The 16847-nt window shown below is 33.2% G+C and overlaps 2 protein-coding genes across 2 annotated transcripts; one reads left to right on the forward strand and one right to left on the reverse strand.

Moving 5' to 3' along the window:
* Positions 1-1095: 1095 nt before the first annotated feature.
* On the reverse strand, positions 1096-12078 carry ND-51 (NADH dehydrogenase (ubiquinone) 51 kDa subunit). Its single transcript, XM_085955881.1, has 8 exons — positions 12024-12078; positions 11577-11774; positions 10575-10867; positions 9731-9961; positions 5697-5929; positions 3602-3805; positions 2918-2985; positions 1096-1822 (listed from the first exon to the last, which is right to left on the reverse strand). Exons 1-8 carry the CDS (start codon positions 12067-12069, stop codon positions 1692-1694), a joined length of 1404 nt encoding a protein of 467 aa, XP_085812007.1. The 5' UTR covers positions 12070-12078; the 3' UTR covers positions 1096-1691.
* Positions 12079-12630: 552 nt separating this feature from the next.
* Positions 12631-16588, forward strand: LOC147066211 (beta-lactamase-like protein 2 homolog). Its single transcript, XM_085955888.1, has 5 exons — positions 12631-13022; positions 13245-13405; positions 14320-14645; positions 14739-15435; positions 15881-16588. The coding sequence occupies exons 1-4, from the start codon at positions 12901-12903 to the stop codon at positions 15003-15005; spliced, it is 876 nt and encodes a 291-aa protein (XP_085812014.1). The 5' UTR covers positions 12631-12900; the 3' UTR covers positions 15006-15435; positions 15881-16588.
* The last annotated feature ends 259 nt before the right edge of the window (positions 16589-16847 follow it).

Consider the following 16847-nt stretch of genomic DNA (forward strand, 5'->3'; position numbering starts at 1 on the left):
GTGTCAATACTCGACAACTCCATAATTCAAGTAATGTTTTAAAAAATTAAAAAATCACTAAATAATTTTACCTCGAACACCATTTGGAAAATGCTTGTATAGTGTCACATTGCCTTTAATCTTAGCAATAGGTAGGGGGCCCGCCAAAGATTCTAGCCTTGGGTCCCGTTTCAGGATGTGGGAGCCATGAGTACTACCCACATATATTTTATTTTAATTAATATAATGTTGTTTTTCCATGAAGAATTGACAGTCAACATCATTATAGCCAGACCATTACATTGGTGGAACTCTTTCCCACACAAATCTTTGTCTCTCACTCTCGTTTCGTTCATTACATATTTCTGTAAACTTGCCAATTCAGCAGTTACACATATTTATCTGAAAGTGTGGTCAATAGCGGCCTTTACACGCACATTCTTTACCGCATGCTCAGGAGCGTACGCGCCAGAACCCGGTATTGAGCGAGTGATATCACACGTGTCAGACGTCTGCTGCTAAAATTTACATGTAAACTATATCCTGCACGATAGCACAATGTTTTGAGGAGATCGCCGGCGGATTGAGCGTCTAAAGGCATATAGCGCGTTCATTACTGCGTGTTCGTGGAAGTCGATGGAGCGTACAACAATTCAACGGTTTTAGCAGGAGTGTGTGATTTTATTGTCTCGTGAACACGCTTGATTTGTACATTATAATGGATATAAAAAGGATATAATATATATTAACAGTAATCATCTATAAAATTCTCAGAATAATTAGATCAAAACAATTCAGAACTTAATAATGCATCAGGCGCATACACTCCTGAACACGCAATATAGATTATACGTGTAAAGGCCGCTAAAAAACGATTTGACGTGTGGTACACGTGAAAGATAGGACGCGACTAACCTCACTCTTTCCGCTGTTCGCTACGCGATGTTCACACGATCTTTGCCGCGCGACATCGCGCACACTACATTTTCACATAGGAAAGATTGTGCGTGTGCAGGCCGCTAATAGAAGAGTTTCAAGCCAATATTATAAGTGAATAAAATGTTATGCTGGTGTCATGTAGGTATCCAAGGTATGGGAAGAAGGATTACTAAAATAATAGCTTTTATCCACTTCATGAAGTATTTTTATTTTCATAACATGTTATATAAATGGTGGACAAATACTACAAAGTATTTATTTAAATGAAAATATTTACAAATAAATTATCTATACATTAAAACATGTTGGATTTAGCATATAGGTAAATTGGAATAAAAAATACTTTTTATACCAAACTGCTAAAAGAAAACTAAAATAAAAATTTAAGTAATACAACCAATTTATTACCAATATGTATTCGATTTCAAATTTTAAGACTTATTTAAAAAAAAAATATATGAGACAAATTTAAAAGGACGATGAGAGTAGAAATGCACTCAAAACATAACGATACATCTTACTTGCATGACTTTAGGACATAATATTCTAAATTCTTGAAATCGATAAAAAAGACAAATAAATTGATAATATTACTTATGCAAACATAGTGTGTATATGGTTTATATTTTATAATGTCTATCACATTTGAATGATCAATAATTAAAATTGCATTTAGTTGAAAACCAAAAAGAATTTAAAGTACTAGATAATCAGATAATTTTAAAATCATTTGATTTAATGTTCACCTAAGCTGCAGATTTGAAAGTGATCACTCATTGAGTTTTCCGCTGTTGCTCTTGATCGTGGAAAACTTGCATGCGGCGTTCCAACTCGGGCTTGAAGTGACGAATGAGTCCTTGGACCGGCCACGCTGCACCGTCACCCAGCGCACAGATTGTGTGACCTTAGATATGATAAAATGAACATCAAAAATCATTCTTATTTACATATTTCAAAACAGGTTATTGAGAATCTAAATAATATTATTGGCCGACACCTAGTTCAAAATCGATAGTCAACTAGTAGGTTGAAAGAAAAATAATGGATACTTGCGATGATGATTAACACTAATAAGTCTAATTTTTTAATAAGGAATGTTTATCAATATAATATTTTATAATAAATGTATTAGTACTTTTTTTATGGCGTGTAAACTGTCAAACATCATCAATAACTTATGATCCTTATAATATTAATCTAGCTAAAATAAAAGGTATGTTCAATTATTATTGTGGGTAAGTTCCCAAGCTTATTCAATTCATGGCACCCTCGGTAGGTACATCATAATTTTGTTCAGTCAGAACATACCTAACAGTTAACAAAAAAAAAGCACAAAAAAACCACCATCATTTTCTTTCTACGATACTAGCTTTTTATCACAGCATAATACCCAAGGGGCACTAAACACCCACAGGGACGCCCTAAAACAAGAGCTTATAAAGTTCAGTGGACGTACGTAGCACCAAAGAACTAGGGACCGAGAAGGGTGGAGAGAGCTAGGGGTGGCCTTCATCCAGCAGTGTTTCGACTCCGGTTGATGATGATGCATATGTGCGGGGAGTCTGATTTTATTTCTGGTTAGGTAATTCAACTAGTGATGAGATGTATGCACTAATCTATGGGGGCGTTTAAATGGTTAAAACCATGTAAGTATAGTCTCAGTCACGTAACCTTGCCATTGGGAATGGATAGAAACGAGAATAAACCAATCGAGTGCTTGGAATTTACTAATACAATTATACGGCGCACTTGTGTCAACCAATCGAGTGCTCGGCTTTTACTAATACATTTATAACGGTTGCGTATACATACAAATCCTTGTCACTTTGTACAATGGCAAAGTTACGTGAATGATAGTCTACCTATCATTTCGGTAAAAATACTGGAATAGTCTGCGGTGCCCCTGTACGATAGCCGCGGCAGACACTTTGGAAACCGTTGGGTTAATGGATTTTTTTTGTATCAATGTAAATTTGAGATAAAATACAATAAGACAAACCTTCAATCTGCTTTGATAATTCCCATAGCATATCAATTTCACTAGGAGAAGCATTTCCGTCGACCATCCTGAAATGAATAAGATGTTATTTATCAGTACTTATTTTCAGTTTCAATCAGTGAATTTTTGTACCTATATATTTAATGTATGATAGGATGGTTACAAAATATTGTAAAAAGTAAAATATGGTTGATAATGAATTAAGCTGTTCCTTGAGATGGGATTTTTTTGGGACAATTATGACACCCCCAAGGGGCGGGCAGATCATGTACTGCTTAAGGGCAGCATATTTTAAAGATAGATAGGTGAATAATATAATTTTTGAGAGTAGATTGCGTAAATAGATATTATTTTGCCTGTGGCATTGAGAATGTATGGGTGTTTTAAACTTCCATACACATTCATTTCAGAAGTTTAAAAACTTATTGCCTTTGTTCATCCAAGATAAATTACAAAAAATCAAATACATTTTGATATTTTTTGGAAAATATTGAGCGCTCTGATCCATATGCGGTTGTCTATATTGATTTAAGCCATAAATTAGAAAACTATTGGTTGATTCCCAAATTTTAATAGACCAACTTAGGCCCTTAGGTGGTACAGCACTTACACTGGTGATTGTATTATGTTCATCCATGTATGGTTCATGTATAATTTTTAGAACCGAATAAAAATAAATCTCACCTATAAATGATTTTATTCATCCATGATATTCCTTCCCTGCATGGTGTGCATTGTCCGCACGATTCGTGTTTGTAGAACATGATCAATCGAGCGATGGCTTTCACGATGTCAGTTTGGGCGTTCATTACGATCACGGCTGCCGTTCCCAAAGACGTCTGAGCAGCGACAAGACCATCAAAGTCCATCAAAACATCTTCACAAACACTATAAATTCACAATGAAATAAAAATAATTTGTTTTTATTTGGATTATAAAATATTATGTATATAATCATTGTCAGATAAAAAAAGGTACCAAAGAAACAATATCGACTATAAAACAATATTTCATTTATCTCACTCTTCATCATTGCCAAAAATGATTTATGCCATTTATGGCATGGTAAAAATCACTGGAAGGCAGTCGCAAAGACTCCATACCAAATAACTGTATGTATAATAATATAATGTTTGTGTTTATTTGTAAAAAATATTAAACTAGCATTTTTTGTTAAGCAATATTAATGCTGTATAAATAGTGTAAAATGATTTATATGCTTCAATCCACATCTAAAATTATTGAACTGGCAATTCAAATTAAAAATTTGTACCAAGATTACTAGCACTTATAAGATTCCGATTTTTTCCCCCATTTTACTGAAACCTTCTATAATTGGCTCTAGAACAGTGGTCTCCAACCTTTGTGTTACTACGCCTCCCTTTAAAAAAAATCTAATCTTGGCGCCTCCCCCCCTTTATTTCATTAAATAATACAGACACTTTTTTAACACACAAGTTTTTACTACTTACTTATATCAAATTCATTTTTTAATTAATTTTTTTTTCATGCGACGAATGAGCTTGTTTATTACCACAATCAATTTTAAAAGAAGTCAACCAAATTCATCATCGTTCATTGACAAAAATTAATGGATTCTATCATGAGCTCCACATAGTGAATAGGGCCCACAGGCCAGGATCTTTCACCCATATATTAAAAATATTTAATAGCCCTGAAACAAAGCAGCGCCGCAGGCGAATTTTTTTACTATTAATAAAATTATATGAAAAATGCATTAGCAAACTAACCAAGAACTCAGGAAATAGATTTTTGTTTGCTTCAATATATCTGGCGTAGAAATCATTTAAAAGTGGAGACATGTATTATTGTTATATTATATTAAAGAAATCACGTCAAAAACAGTTTAAAAAAAAATATCACACCCTGCCTACACGCTTCAGTGGACACTTTAGCTACGAGTGACATTTAAATTTAAGGTTATTGTTTTCATGCAACCAGCGGTCGTTTTGTGCATTACCGAAACAGAGCGTTTGCAAAAGCGCCATTTTTAAATTTCTCCGCTCCAAATATTTTTTTAATAGGATTTAAATATATGTATTATATATTTAAATAAACATTCATGCACTGAATTTTCACTGTTACGTTAAGATATTAACTTTTATTTATTTGTAGATATTATGGTATAAAAAATAATTTATTCAAAAATTTTGGCGCCTCCCCTGGCAATAGATCGCGCCTCCCAGGTTGGAAACCGCTGCTCTAGAATCTAGTGTGGATCTTTGCTGCCTCTTATAGATGTTTTTTAAGAGATCTTTCCACGAAAAATAGTCATTAGCAAATTATTCCAAATTATTAGGTTCATACTTTGGATCCACACACATTCAAAATGCACCCTGTCATTCATTCTCTAAGTGTACACTGAAGTTGAATAAGCCTTAACAAATTGCAGTGATTTAATGTTGAAGGTATATTATAACACAGTGACTCACTGTTCAAGTGTGTATTGTTATTCTTATCTAAGCTAAAAGCTGAAATATGAAAACACTAACTGAATCATGCTCACTCCCGATAGGTACCACATATAAAGGGGATAGACTATAAAATCGTCTAGGTGGCCCAAATATATAAGCACATTACCCTAAGCAAGGCACTAACTGAAGAACTGCGGTGACTATCCCACATGCATTACAATGTGCTCACATTGCATCTCACTTGCCCAAGTAAGGTTGGTAAATTTTCTAGTGATTGATTACTGTAGCGTGATTTATAATTGAAACTAAATCAATTCATATTTTGAAAAATCAATAAAATTAACCTTTTAGGAATTAGAGGCGTAGAAGAACCTCCTGGGATAACAGCGAGAAGATTGTCCCATCCGCCGGTAACACCACCTGCATGTCTTTCGATCAATTCTTTAAGTGGAATACTCATCTCCTCTTCAACGGTGCAAGGAGTGTTTACGTGTCCGGAGATATTGAAGAGCTTCGTGCCGGAGTTACGAGTGCGGCCGAACGACACAAACCATTCTCCACCGCGTCGGCAAATAGTCTGAAATTAATAAAATTCATGTAAAAGGCTTTCATTGCAATGTATTCACTTGAATGGCAGAATAAATTTACCGACAATGATTATTTTAATATAGCATGAATGCTATTTTGTGTTGGATATAATTAATGAGGTTTGAATTTTTTCACTGCACTCATGGATACGTCCTTGAATGAAAATCATAGATGTCATAACAGTTTGGGCTCAACTGCATCATAGTAATATACAATTTCATCAGCTGCATACCGCCTAATGACTGACCGCCGAATGACCCATTGCCTTACAAACTGCCAGAAATTGTGTATGAGTCAAACCTATCCCAATTTAACAAAAAGCTTATCCTATATGGTAAATCAATGGATAACAGTGTTTTCCAAGTTTACAATATATTATGATTATTTTGCTGGCATATTCCACTTGTCAGATTCGCAAATCTGTTCCTTGCAAATTTATAAATCTAAAGAATATCACGGTAAGACGAAGAAGGAGGTGACATATAATATTAATTTAATTAACCAGTTTTTAATATTAATACTATCGACCGAGGGTACTCGATGGAATTTAAATTTAAATTCTAATTGATTTAAGTTTTGTACTATCACATGTGAGTCGTTTTTTGTGACCCGGGTTTCGCCTTTTGGCATCTTTAGGCACATGCGCACTCACCGATGGTAAATACACACGGTTAATTCTAACTTATATAATAAATTAATACAATAAAGTAGGTAAAACCTTTATCATTTACTTACCAAGTCCAAGGACCACAATAAAAAATATAACAAACAAATTATGCATAGTTGAAGTGTTTGTAAAAAAACCCTACCTAATTACTAAATAATACATTCAATAGGCGTATAAATTGTCAAAACCCTAAATAATAGATCGTTAAATAATTACTCACTAATAGCACAATCAATAGGCGTAAAATCGTAATTACTGGTTAACGTATTGGGAATTTACAATTCTAAGGAAGAATCAGTTGCCCCTGGGCATAAACCTTCGAAAAACCGATTGACATTGCTTCTTGGTGGAAACTTAGCTGGTGATTTAAAATTGATGCCAATGTTAATTATTTATCAACCAGAAAATCACAGAGCATTGAAAGGGAAAGATAAAGAATTGCTTCCAGTTATTTGGAAATCAAATAAAAAAGCCTGGGTTTACTGCGTTAATATTTAAAGATTGGTTCACTTTACATTTCGTGCCAGCAGTTAAGCAATATCGTAAAGTTAATAATTTACCATTTAAAATAAGAAAAAGAAGAGTGGCAAACAGTTAACTCTTGATAACTTTTTAAGGGAAACACCCGCAAACCCCACTTCAATATGGGTCTTAAACGCCTCTTAAAGATGTTATATTTTTACGTGATAAATAAATATTTTAAAATACACACAATTAAATTTTTTTTTTTACTTCCATCTACTTTCGAACATTTAACATTCGCACACACTTTCAGGAACCAATTATGTGCGAAAGTCGAGGTCCTCCTGTATGTTTTTTTTCTCCAACAAAAAGTAAATCACACACATACCCAAATACTTATGTATGATTGATGTTGATCACTATTTCACATGTCATATATAATGATGTAGATGAGTAGCAACTTGCTGTCTTTTTTATTAAATTTAAAATATAGTCTGCTATTACTAAACTCCAGTGGCGACCGGTGAGTTATTTTACTGGGAGTTCACTTTTTTCACCTTTTGACTGCCGTAAAAAGGCATTTGCCTTCATCAAAACTTCACCAAAAAATCAAAAAAAAAAACTATTGGTTTTTTTAATTTAGTACATTTAAAAGAAATAATAAATAACTCATTATTTATTATTTGTTGTACCTCTAAAAACAGTTTTTCTTGAAAAAAAAATGGATTTTAAACTTTAACACAAACTATTTTGTTTTGACCGAATTATTAGTAGTACCGAAATATCTCGTATCTGGCAGTGACCGGGATTTATTGTTCATTTGTATGAGAAATCCATTCTTCTGTTTTTCATCGACACAAATTTTTCAATTACGCGTTTGTTGAAGTCAGGAATCTCTTGTATCATTCTTTTTTCGATACTGAGCATACATAATGCGTTCAATCTTGATTGCGCGATGGTGTTTCTACTAAAACACTTGATCCGTTTGAGTGTGAAAAAACATCTTTCGCTTTCCACTGATGTCATCGGAATAGTAAAAATTAAATTTAATAGTAAAACCGTTTCCGTAAATGTGTCAATGAGATTTTTTTCGATTAAAATGTTTTATAATGCTGAGGCGCCATCAGCATTATAAAAATTATCCAAGCTGTAAATAACAGACAATTCATTTTTGAGTTTATTTTTATCTCAAAAGTCAGACGTATTACAGAGCTAGTTTAAAGAGATATCATAATTGATAAACATTGTGAATTTAGTTATCAAACTGAAAAAAAACTTGAAGTTTATTTTTTAATTGTACTTCGCCTAAATTTGAGAAATGTTGTCAACATGTGCAGAAATTTAAATGCGCACTGTGAAAAGAATTTATTTTTATAATAATATTGAATAAAAATTGTCATACAATAATTGTACGTCTGATACGGGCTGTATTGTTTTAAAACCGATGAATCTGCGTTCGGGCCGAGAGCGACTTGAACTGTCGCTCCCGAACACGTAGAAAAAATATTTACGTATTGCTGTTCCACGCGCCAGACGACGCTCTTTCTCATTGCAAAGAAATCGAAATTAGATTACTGGGCGCTTTGGTCGAGCGATGGCGAATATCGCTCACATCAACATATAATATTATTATTTAAAATAGCCGGTTAAAAACACATATTAGAATTTGTTTTTGTATATGAATTAATGACTACGGTAATAGATCAGAACACTTTTAATTAATCAAATATAAATTAAATACTCATTTAAAAAAAGTCTTTTCGCATAAATTGAGTGGGTGGGTGTGCACCGCTCCAACGCTCTCAAGGGAGAATCGCCACTGCTAAACTCTAAATATGTTTATACTCAAAATTATTATTAATGTCTCTATATTGTTCATTTCGATCAACACACTGGTTTGCTCATGCAACGTTGTCAAATTATCTTGTATTCAGAACACACAGAACTGAGAGTTAGCTTTGTTCAACTAATTTTTACAGCTGTTGTATTCTTATGACGAAAGTTTTTCAGACCATTTCATAGTTGAATGTAAAAAATAGAAAAAATTTTGAATTAAAATTTGTGTACTAAGATTATAAGTATTTGGCCAATTACAAAAAAAAAAAATCAAGTTAACAAATTAATTGGAATGAGGTTGTTGCTTTGTAAAATGAAATTTGATGATCGATAAGAAAAATATTTCTTTAGTATCTTGATAAAATTATGAATAGAAGTATTTAGAAATAATTGAGACAATAGGTATCGCAAAAGAATGATTTATATGCGTGTTGCACCTTTTATTAAGGTAGGTAGGTACTGCGAAAAATGAATTCATCCACACCAGGGATAGGTACCTACTATTATAGAAAACAGATTAGAAGGTGTAATTAGCTTTTAGGCAATATTGCTCAGTGCCACTGGCACCTCCCATTATACCAAATATTTTGTATTGACACATTTCATCGTTTAAGCACAAGTATTCTACTCGAATTTAATATTTACAATTATTACGCACTTTTAATTATTATGCATAAATCATTTGACGACCTCCGAACAGTTAAAATTCTCAGCTACGAATCTAGAAGTTGCGGAAGTCGCAAAAGAAGAAATCCGGATAATCGAGTTTTTACTCTTATTAGATTTTCGTATATTATCATAAATTAATTGAAAGATATAACTTACAGGCGCCACAGCTACTGTTTCAACATTGGTAACAGTGGTTGGGCAACCGAACACGCCGACATCAGCAGGGAATGGTGGCTTCAAGCGGGGCTTTCCCTGTTTGCCCTCAATTGACTCGATCAAAGCAGTTTCTTCTCCGCAGATGTACGCCCCTGCACCGCGGTGCATGTACACATCAAAGTCATAACCGGATCCACAGGCATTCTTACCCAGCAGTCCAGCTTGGTATGCCTAGTAAGAAAAATAATTAGTTTTACTCAACATGTCTACAAATACACTCAATCATCTGTTTTCTATATCTAATAGTTCACAATACTAACTCAAACAAAATATGTTGAACGAGATGCAGAGAAGTCATCATTAAATGTACCTAATATGTATATAGGTGCCGCCACTAAATAGAAGCAGACTTCAGAAACGTATGTGGCATCTATTATAATATCATACACAGCAGTTAAAGCAAATAAAGTTTTGTATTTCATTTTTTTGTACCCAAGATAAAATAAAACTGAATTTTGATTGAAATCTATAATATTTACTTGAATTCTGTGTACACGTACATTTGTTTCTCGATTTTACTACTGTCTAGTGGCATGGTCTAAAAAGATCGTGGTGTCGAAATGTTTTTAAACGATCAGATCAGATCGATCACATTAACAATTTTAAGAAAATTAAATTATTGACGATATTTTAGCTCGGTATACTCGATAAGTAGCTCGTTATAAAAGTTAATAAATGTATGGAGAAAATCATAAACTAAAATGTCAACGAATATTTCCTCGTTACATCCGAGATCTCGCAATATCCGTGATAATGATAACTGAGTTCGACTGTAGATGCATACCTCAGCGATGGCGACTTGCATGTTGCTAGCTTCATTATAGAACTCTCCTCGGATGTAGATGTAAGCGGCTTGGGCGCCCATGGCTCTTCCGGCAATGAGGCATCCTTCCACCAACTTATGAGGATCGTGTCTCATTATTTCACGATCCTTGCATGTACCAGGTTCCCCTTCATCAGCATTGACAACCAAGTACTTTGGCCTGCCGTCGGATGGCTTATTCATGAAAGACCACTTCATTCCGGAAGGGAATCCAGCTCCTCCACGACCGCGCAGACCGGATGTTTTCACTTCATCTATAATATTCGGTAGAATCTCAATTGTCTGAATCTCTATTATTCGGTTTGTACAAAATAAATAATTTCAACAGACAAAATTGATAGTCTTACTATAATTTGTTGTGGAACACAAAAAAATGCCCTGAAAAGTGATTCTGGATGTTTTTGTCTAAAAATATAGCATCAGCACATGGATATAGTGATGGATAATGGAGTGAAAATGTTTTTTTTACCATGTTTGATCCTAAAAAAATCACATGGGACTCCATAGAGTAGAGGTTGTAAAAAAAAAAGACACTCACTTTTTTGACGGTCTGCCGAATAGCATAACCTGTTCTAACGCCATTACAATAAAGGTGATATTGCTATAAATTTCCGATGCGTGATATCGCATAATGGAAATTGCGTGACGTCTACCTATGCATGTGCGAATGTCACTATGCGCGAATTTACTTGCTAGCTACTGTATTGAGTGCGTTGTCCATTAATAATGTCATTGCATTGCACAAATTGGTCTTTACATTTAAAAATGTGAACTTGGGTTAGTTTCTTTCTTGTTTTGACAATATGGAGTAGTATAACTTTACCTTAATTTCTTTCATCCAATATAGGTAGAAATTTCGTGTTTGCTATTAAAATCACAAGACTCCTACAATTTTATTGAGTAAATGAGTCCACTCAGATAGTATAAAATTATAGGTACACAAATAATAGTGTCTATACTTACTTATTATCCAATCAGCACCCTTCAGTAGGATTTCTTTGGTTTTGTACCAATCTCCGCGCTTAACTGCGCCTTTTAAACGCCAGTCGTGCCTGCCGTACAAGTTAGTGAAAACTCGATCTTCATCAGCCAGCGGACCGAACTTAGTTTTGGTTTGGTTATGTCTAATAGTGACATTGTTAACCAACGGAACTACAGCCCCTGAAATAAAAAAAACACGTTCTTAAGATACAAATTAGGTGTTATTTATTTAATTTTGACAGCTGATGTGACGTATTTTCATCAAAAATACATAATATAATAAAAACAACGACACTTTATTATGTAAGATGAATATGCAATATCGTATGTAATACGCTTCGATTGAACGTTCGACAAAGTGTTCGAGCTTAGAAACGAGTTACGTGTGAATATTTATTTACAATTTTGTTAATATTCGAACATTTTTACCGAAATTTCGAGGTATGTGAGTAAATCTGCTGAGCGCCCCAGCCATTTTTTAAGCCGACTTGACTTATGGAGTGTTGCCGTTGCCCTAAATAGGATGTTGCCATTAAATTAATATTTATTGTATGACTGTTACCAATTGTTTATTTTTCCAAATACGAATGTTCTTCAAATGTGCCTCGAGACAGACACTGACAGGACAAGTATTCATTCCTAGTTATCAACTAAATTTAAAATTGTAAATTAGCACCAAAATAAAAATCATACAATTATTAAAACAAAATAAAGGTTTATTTGATAAAATATTACTGTATTTCTATCGTATCACCAAAATTAGCAAAAAAAAATGACATTGTTATACGCTTTTAATTGATTTTGCAACGTCATTTTTTTGTTAAGCTATTTTACTAGAACTATTTGAATGATGTAAATTATATATGCTTACAAATAATTATTATAATTAAAATATTATACGAAAAATAAATAAACTAGTATAAAAAAAATTATAAGCTTGATAATTTTGAACATTAAATTTATTATTGTCGTGGTCGTGACTCGTGATTACTGTTTTTATGATTTCAGAGAATTTTTACTAACTAGCATTACTAGCAACTTTTAAAATTAAGAAATGACGTGTGGTCTAAAAAAATATTATTCTCCGTTTGTCAGTGTCATACTTCATAATATTGTGTTATCATTGGTTAATATTGTAACCATATTGTAACGTCCACTGATAAGAACGTCAAAACTGTAACTACATGAAAATTTCCACTGGTGTATTATAATATTTACGAGTGTGCCTATTCACTCGAGTGATTGATCTTTGGACATTGTTATTTATCCCACACATATAAAATTTATTTTCAAGAAAATCATTACAATGGCAGCCATAATTCCTGCAGTCTCTAAATTATCTTCTCGAGTGATAAGAATTTTAGGATGTAATCCTGGTCCTATGACACTTCAAGGAACTAATACATATCTCATCGGAACTGGCAAGAGGTTAGGAAACACTATTTCAAATCACTGTAACTACCTATACATAATAATATGAAATATCTCCTTGATCAACATTTAATAAAATTAAAATAAACAAGTGTGTAAGCTGATGGAAATATATTTTTTTGATACCTATCGTGATTGCGATGTTAACTAGTTTTGTAAAAAATCTTAATTGTAAGATCTAACCCTGAAGGATTTATTTTAATAAATTTGTGTCTATAGACGAATTTTATTAGATGCTGGTGATGAAAATGTTCCCCAATATGTTTCATCACTAACAAATGTCATCAAGGACGAAAATGTTGACATAGCGCACATTGTCATCACGCACTGGCACCCTGATCACATTGGAGGCGTCAAGGATATCTTCAAAAACCTTCCATGTAAGCCAATAAATTCTATACACATATCCATTCTTGACCTCGAAAATATTTTTAGACAATTATGTAAAAACATTTTTTGAGTTCAGAATAGTAACATTGTTCAGATAGCGCCTAAGCAGGATTTTTTAACCCGCAGCTCAGACAATAGTATTCATTTTTTTTCCTACAAGAAAAAATGTCTGTCCAAAATCAAAGCCAAGAGCTTTTTTGCTTAACTTTTCTTCCAATATTTTTCTGCCGAGCAGTCTCTTTCCAGTTCCATGACTCATCTAACATTTGAATCATGACCCATACGTTAAGAACCCCTGGTCTAAAGTAATCCAGGCAAAATAAAATTTGTATAATATTGTCAACATGGCGCTACAGTTCACATCGAACCAATGACCTCATAATTTTGATCTACCAGTTCTTTCCACTTCCAATCACCTCTCAGTGCTGCACTGGGTGACATTTTGGACTGGGAGTGCAATGCAGAGTTGCTAGTAAGGCTTGAATCAGATGTATATAGTCTATGATTAAACGATATTCGGTTTTGTTCATTTTTCTATTGAAAATGGTACCACAATTAAAATTTCAATATTCTCCAGTTTGAAAAAATATTTTTTTGGCAAACTATAGCTAGATTATAAAAATGTACAATATAAATTCACATGTGTTATCAAATGTTTATGCATATAACTCAGGTCCCATGCAATATTTTTCTTATATTTATTGCAGTAAAGGGTTTATTGGTTAATTAATGTATGCTTGTTCTAATTTGAAAAAATAATACAATGGAAAAAACTAATTTTAAACACACTATTTAGCTTCCAAAAAATTTCTAGTTTTATTATTATTATTTACCTTGAACCGTAGCTGTTGACTGCATTAGAAAATACCTTTCTTTTGAAGATGTAATTTTTATAATTTTTCAGCTGACTGCAAAATATGGAAACATAAACGCAGTATGGAAGACGCTCCGGATGACCAATTGCCTAACTCAATAGATATTGAATGGCTTCAAGACGGTCAAGAAATGAAAGTTGAAGGTGCTACACTCAGAATTTGTCATACACCTGGCCACACAACTGATCATGTCGTGCTGACTTTGATTGAAGACTCGGCATTATTCAGCGGAGATTGTATTCTCGGTGAAGGAACAGCTGTCTTTGAAGACCTCTACACTTATATGACCAGTTTGAATAAAATTTTAGACATAAAACCAAACGTGATATATCCAGGTCATGGAAATATTATAGAGGTAAAGTATAATGAATAAGAGATATCTACACACATATAATGTTTTACACGTGTTATTATTTTTTGTAATGTTATTTAAAACATTTGTTTTCAGAATCCCATTCCAAAGATTGAATATTACATATCTCATAGGAATAGTAGAGAGGCTCAAATTTTAGAGACCCTAAAGGTTGAGTCAAAGCCCATGACCGAAATCGAGCTGGTAGAGAAAATATACACAGAGACTCCGAAGGAATTGTGGCCTGCCGCGGCCTTCAATGTCAATCACCATCTTCAAAAACTCACAAAGGAAAATAAAATAATTCAAATATCCATTGAAGACGAGAGTAGATGGCAATACAAGAATTCTTCTACCCTCTGAATAAACATTAGTTTTTTTTAAATTATCAATGTAGAGCCAGCGCTCGAAATGGAAAAGTTTACGAACCGAAGCCCTTGACAATTTTCTGAAAATATTAACAGTCATCAAATTTTATAAAAATAAGTGTGTTAATTTTTTTGTTATATGGCCTATCTAGCTCAGGCGGTCAAATTATTTTTTCCACGAGACGGAGCGATAACTTTACCGATTGCACGAACCGGAACGGCGCTCCGGTCCATTTCGAGCACTAAATCACTATCTACTTTATAAATTTAAGTAGTTATTTTGAAATGTGTCATACTATTATATGTAATACACTACTGTTAGTTACCTACTGACCTTTGAAACTGATAATTGCATTTGCATAAGTAGGTAAGGTGCCTATATAATTGGGTATTTTCTTAATTATTACAACTTCCATGTTCCTTAAGCGTCAATTACATTGAGCTTTTTTACGAGCTGTTTATTGGCGAATTTAAAAGCGGGCGGTTCAGCTACTGCGATTTCATGATTACACACAAAACTTTCCATTCGCTGATAAGCCACAAGCCAGCGAGCGATTTTGACGGAACGTAGTTCGTTTTTTTACCGGGAGGTCGCTACGCTCCATAACAATGTTTCCATTAAACGTCAAAAATGTAAATTTCAAAATGAGTAGTTCGTTTTTCCACCACCATCGCTCTACTGCGCAGACGCAGTAAGCCCACACGCCGGCGTGTAGTGTGAAAAGTTGACCGGCTTTCAACTTTTCTCGGTGGAGTGTTTACAACCTGCTTATTAGCTTATTCGATGATTACACTGGGCGAATTTACAGGCAGATTATAAATTTGCCAATAATCAGCTCATAAAAAAGCTCAATGTAATTGACGCTTTAGTAATGTTGGGATGTTCTGAAGTGTTAAAAGTGACTTTTAGCTCTACAATGATGAAATAGAATTTAAAAAGATCTATTTATATCTCTTTGTATAACTACGAATGAAAATATTATTGTTATGTAAAATATCAGATATTATTATGTTGATCAATGGTTTAGAATTACTATAGTTTCTTATTTTAGCCAGGTAACCTATGATATTTAATAGTGCGAAACACACAAAAAATAATCATAAAAAAAAAATTTGGATGAGACTATTTACATTAGTTTTTTTCATATGGACTATCAAAATAATTTGTTTTGTTTCCTCGGGTTTGCTTTATCTTTTAAAATAGTGAACTACATATCCATGATTTGAAAAACTGGAGGGATTGTAATGTATGAAAATAAATGCCTTGCGTGTCACATAAATATACATACATTAATTTTACACAAAGTGGAACAATTTTTCCATGTGAAATTCACATTTTTTCGCTATTTGTGTCTGCAGTCCTGTTTTTACATTTTTATTTTCCGCGAGATTACACAATGCAATTGTATAAGTGCCGTGTTGTTTACATCTGTTCAAATAATGTTTCAGCAAAATATAAGATTGCCAGTTCAAGAGAAAGGGAACGTTCTCAAAAAGGTGAAAAAGCATGTTCATAGTAAATTATGCTCCAAACCAATTTTTATGATTTTTTAATAAAATAAATTTCACTACAGCCAATATGCATTTTTTTTGTCAGTCCCTTCAAAAATTGTTGGACTGAATATTTTTATAAGTAATTTAATATATTTTTCAGTTAATCCAACAGTCGGCAACTCGTGCTCTATAATGACAGAGATTCACTGATCAGCACATGCATATTATTTTTACATAATTTGTTTAACTGAATGATATTCAATGGTTTAATAATTGATATACATGTTAAATTCTAGAATCAATCCAGCATGCTGTGTACATATTATATCTTCATTGATTTTAT

Source organism: Rhyacophila brunnea, unplaced genomic scaffold (genome assembly GCF_057557595.1).
Source record: "Rhyacophila brunnea isolate RB1 unplaced genomic scaffold, BYU_Rbru_1.0 scaffold_5, whole genome shotgun sequence".
NCBI lineage: Eukaryota > Metazoa > Arthropoda > Insecta > Trichoptera > Rhyacophilidae > Rhyacophila > Rhyacophila brunnea.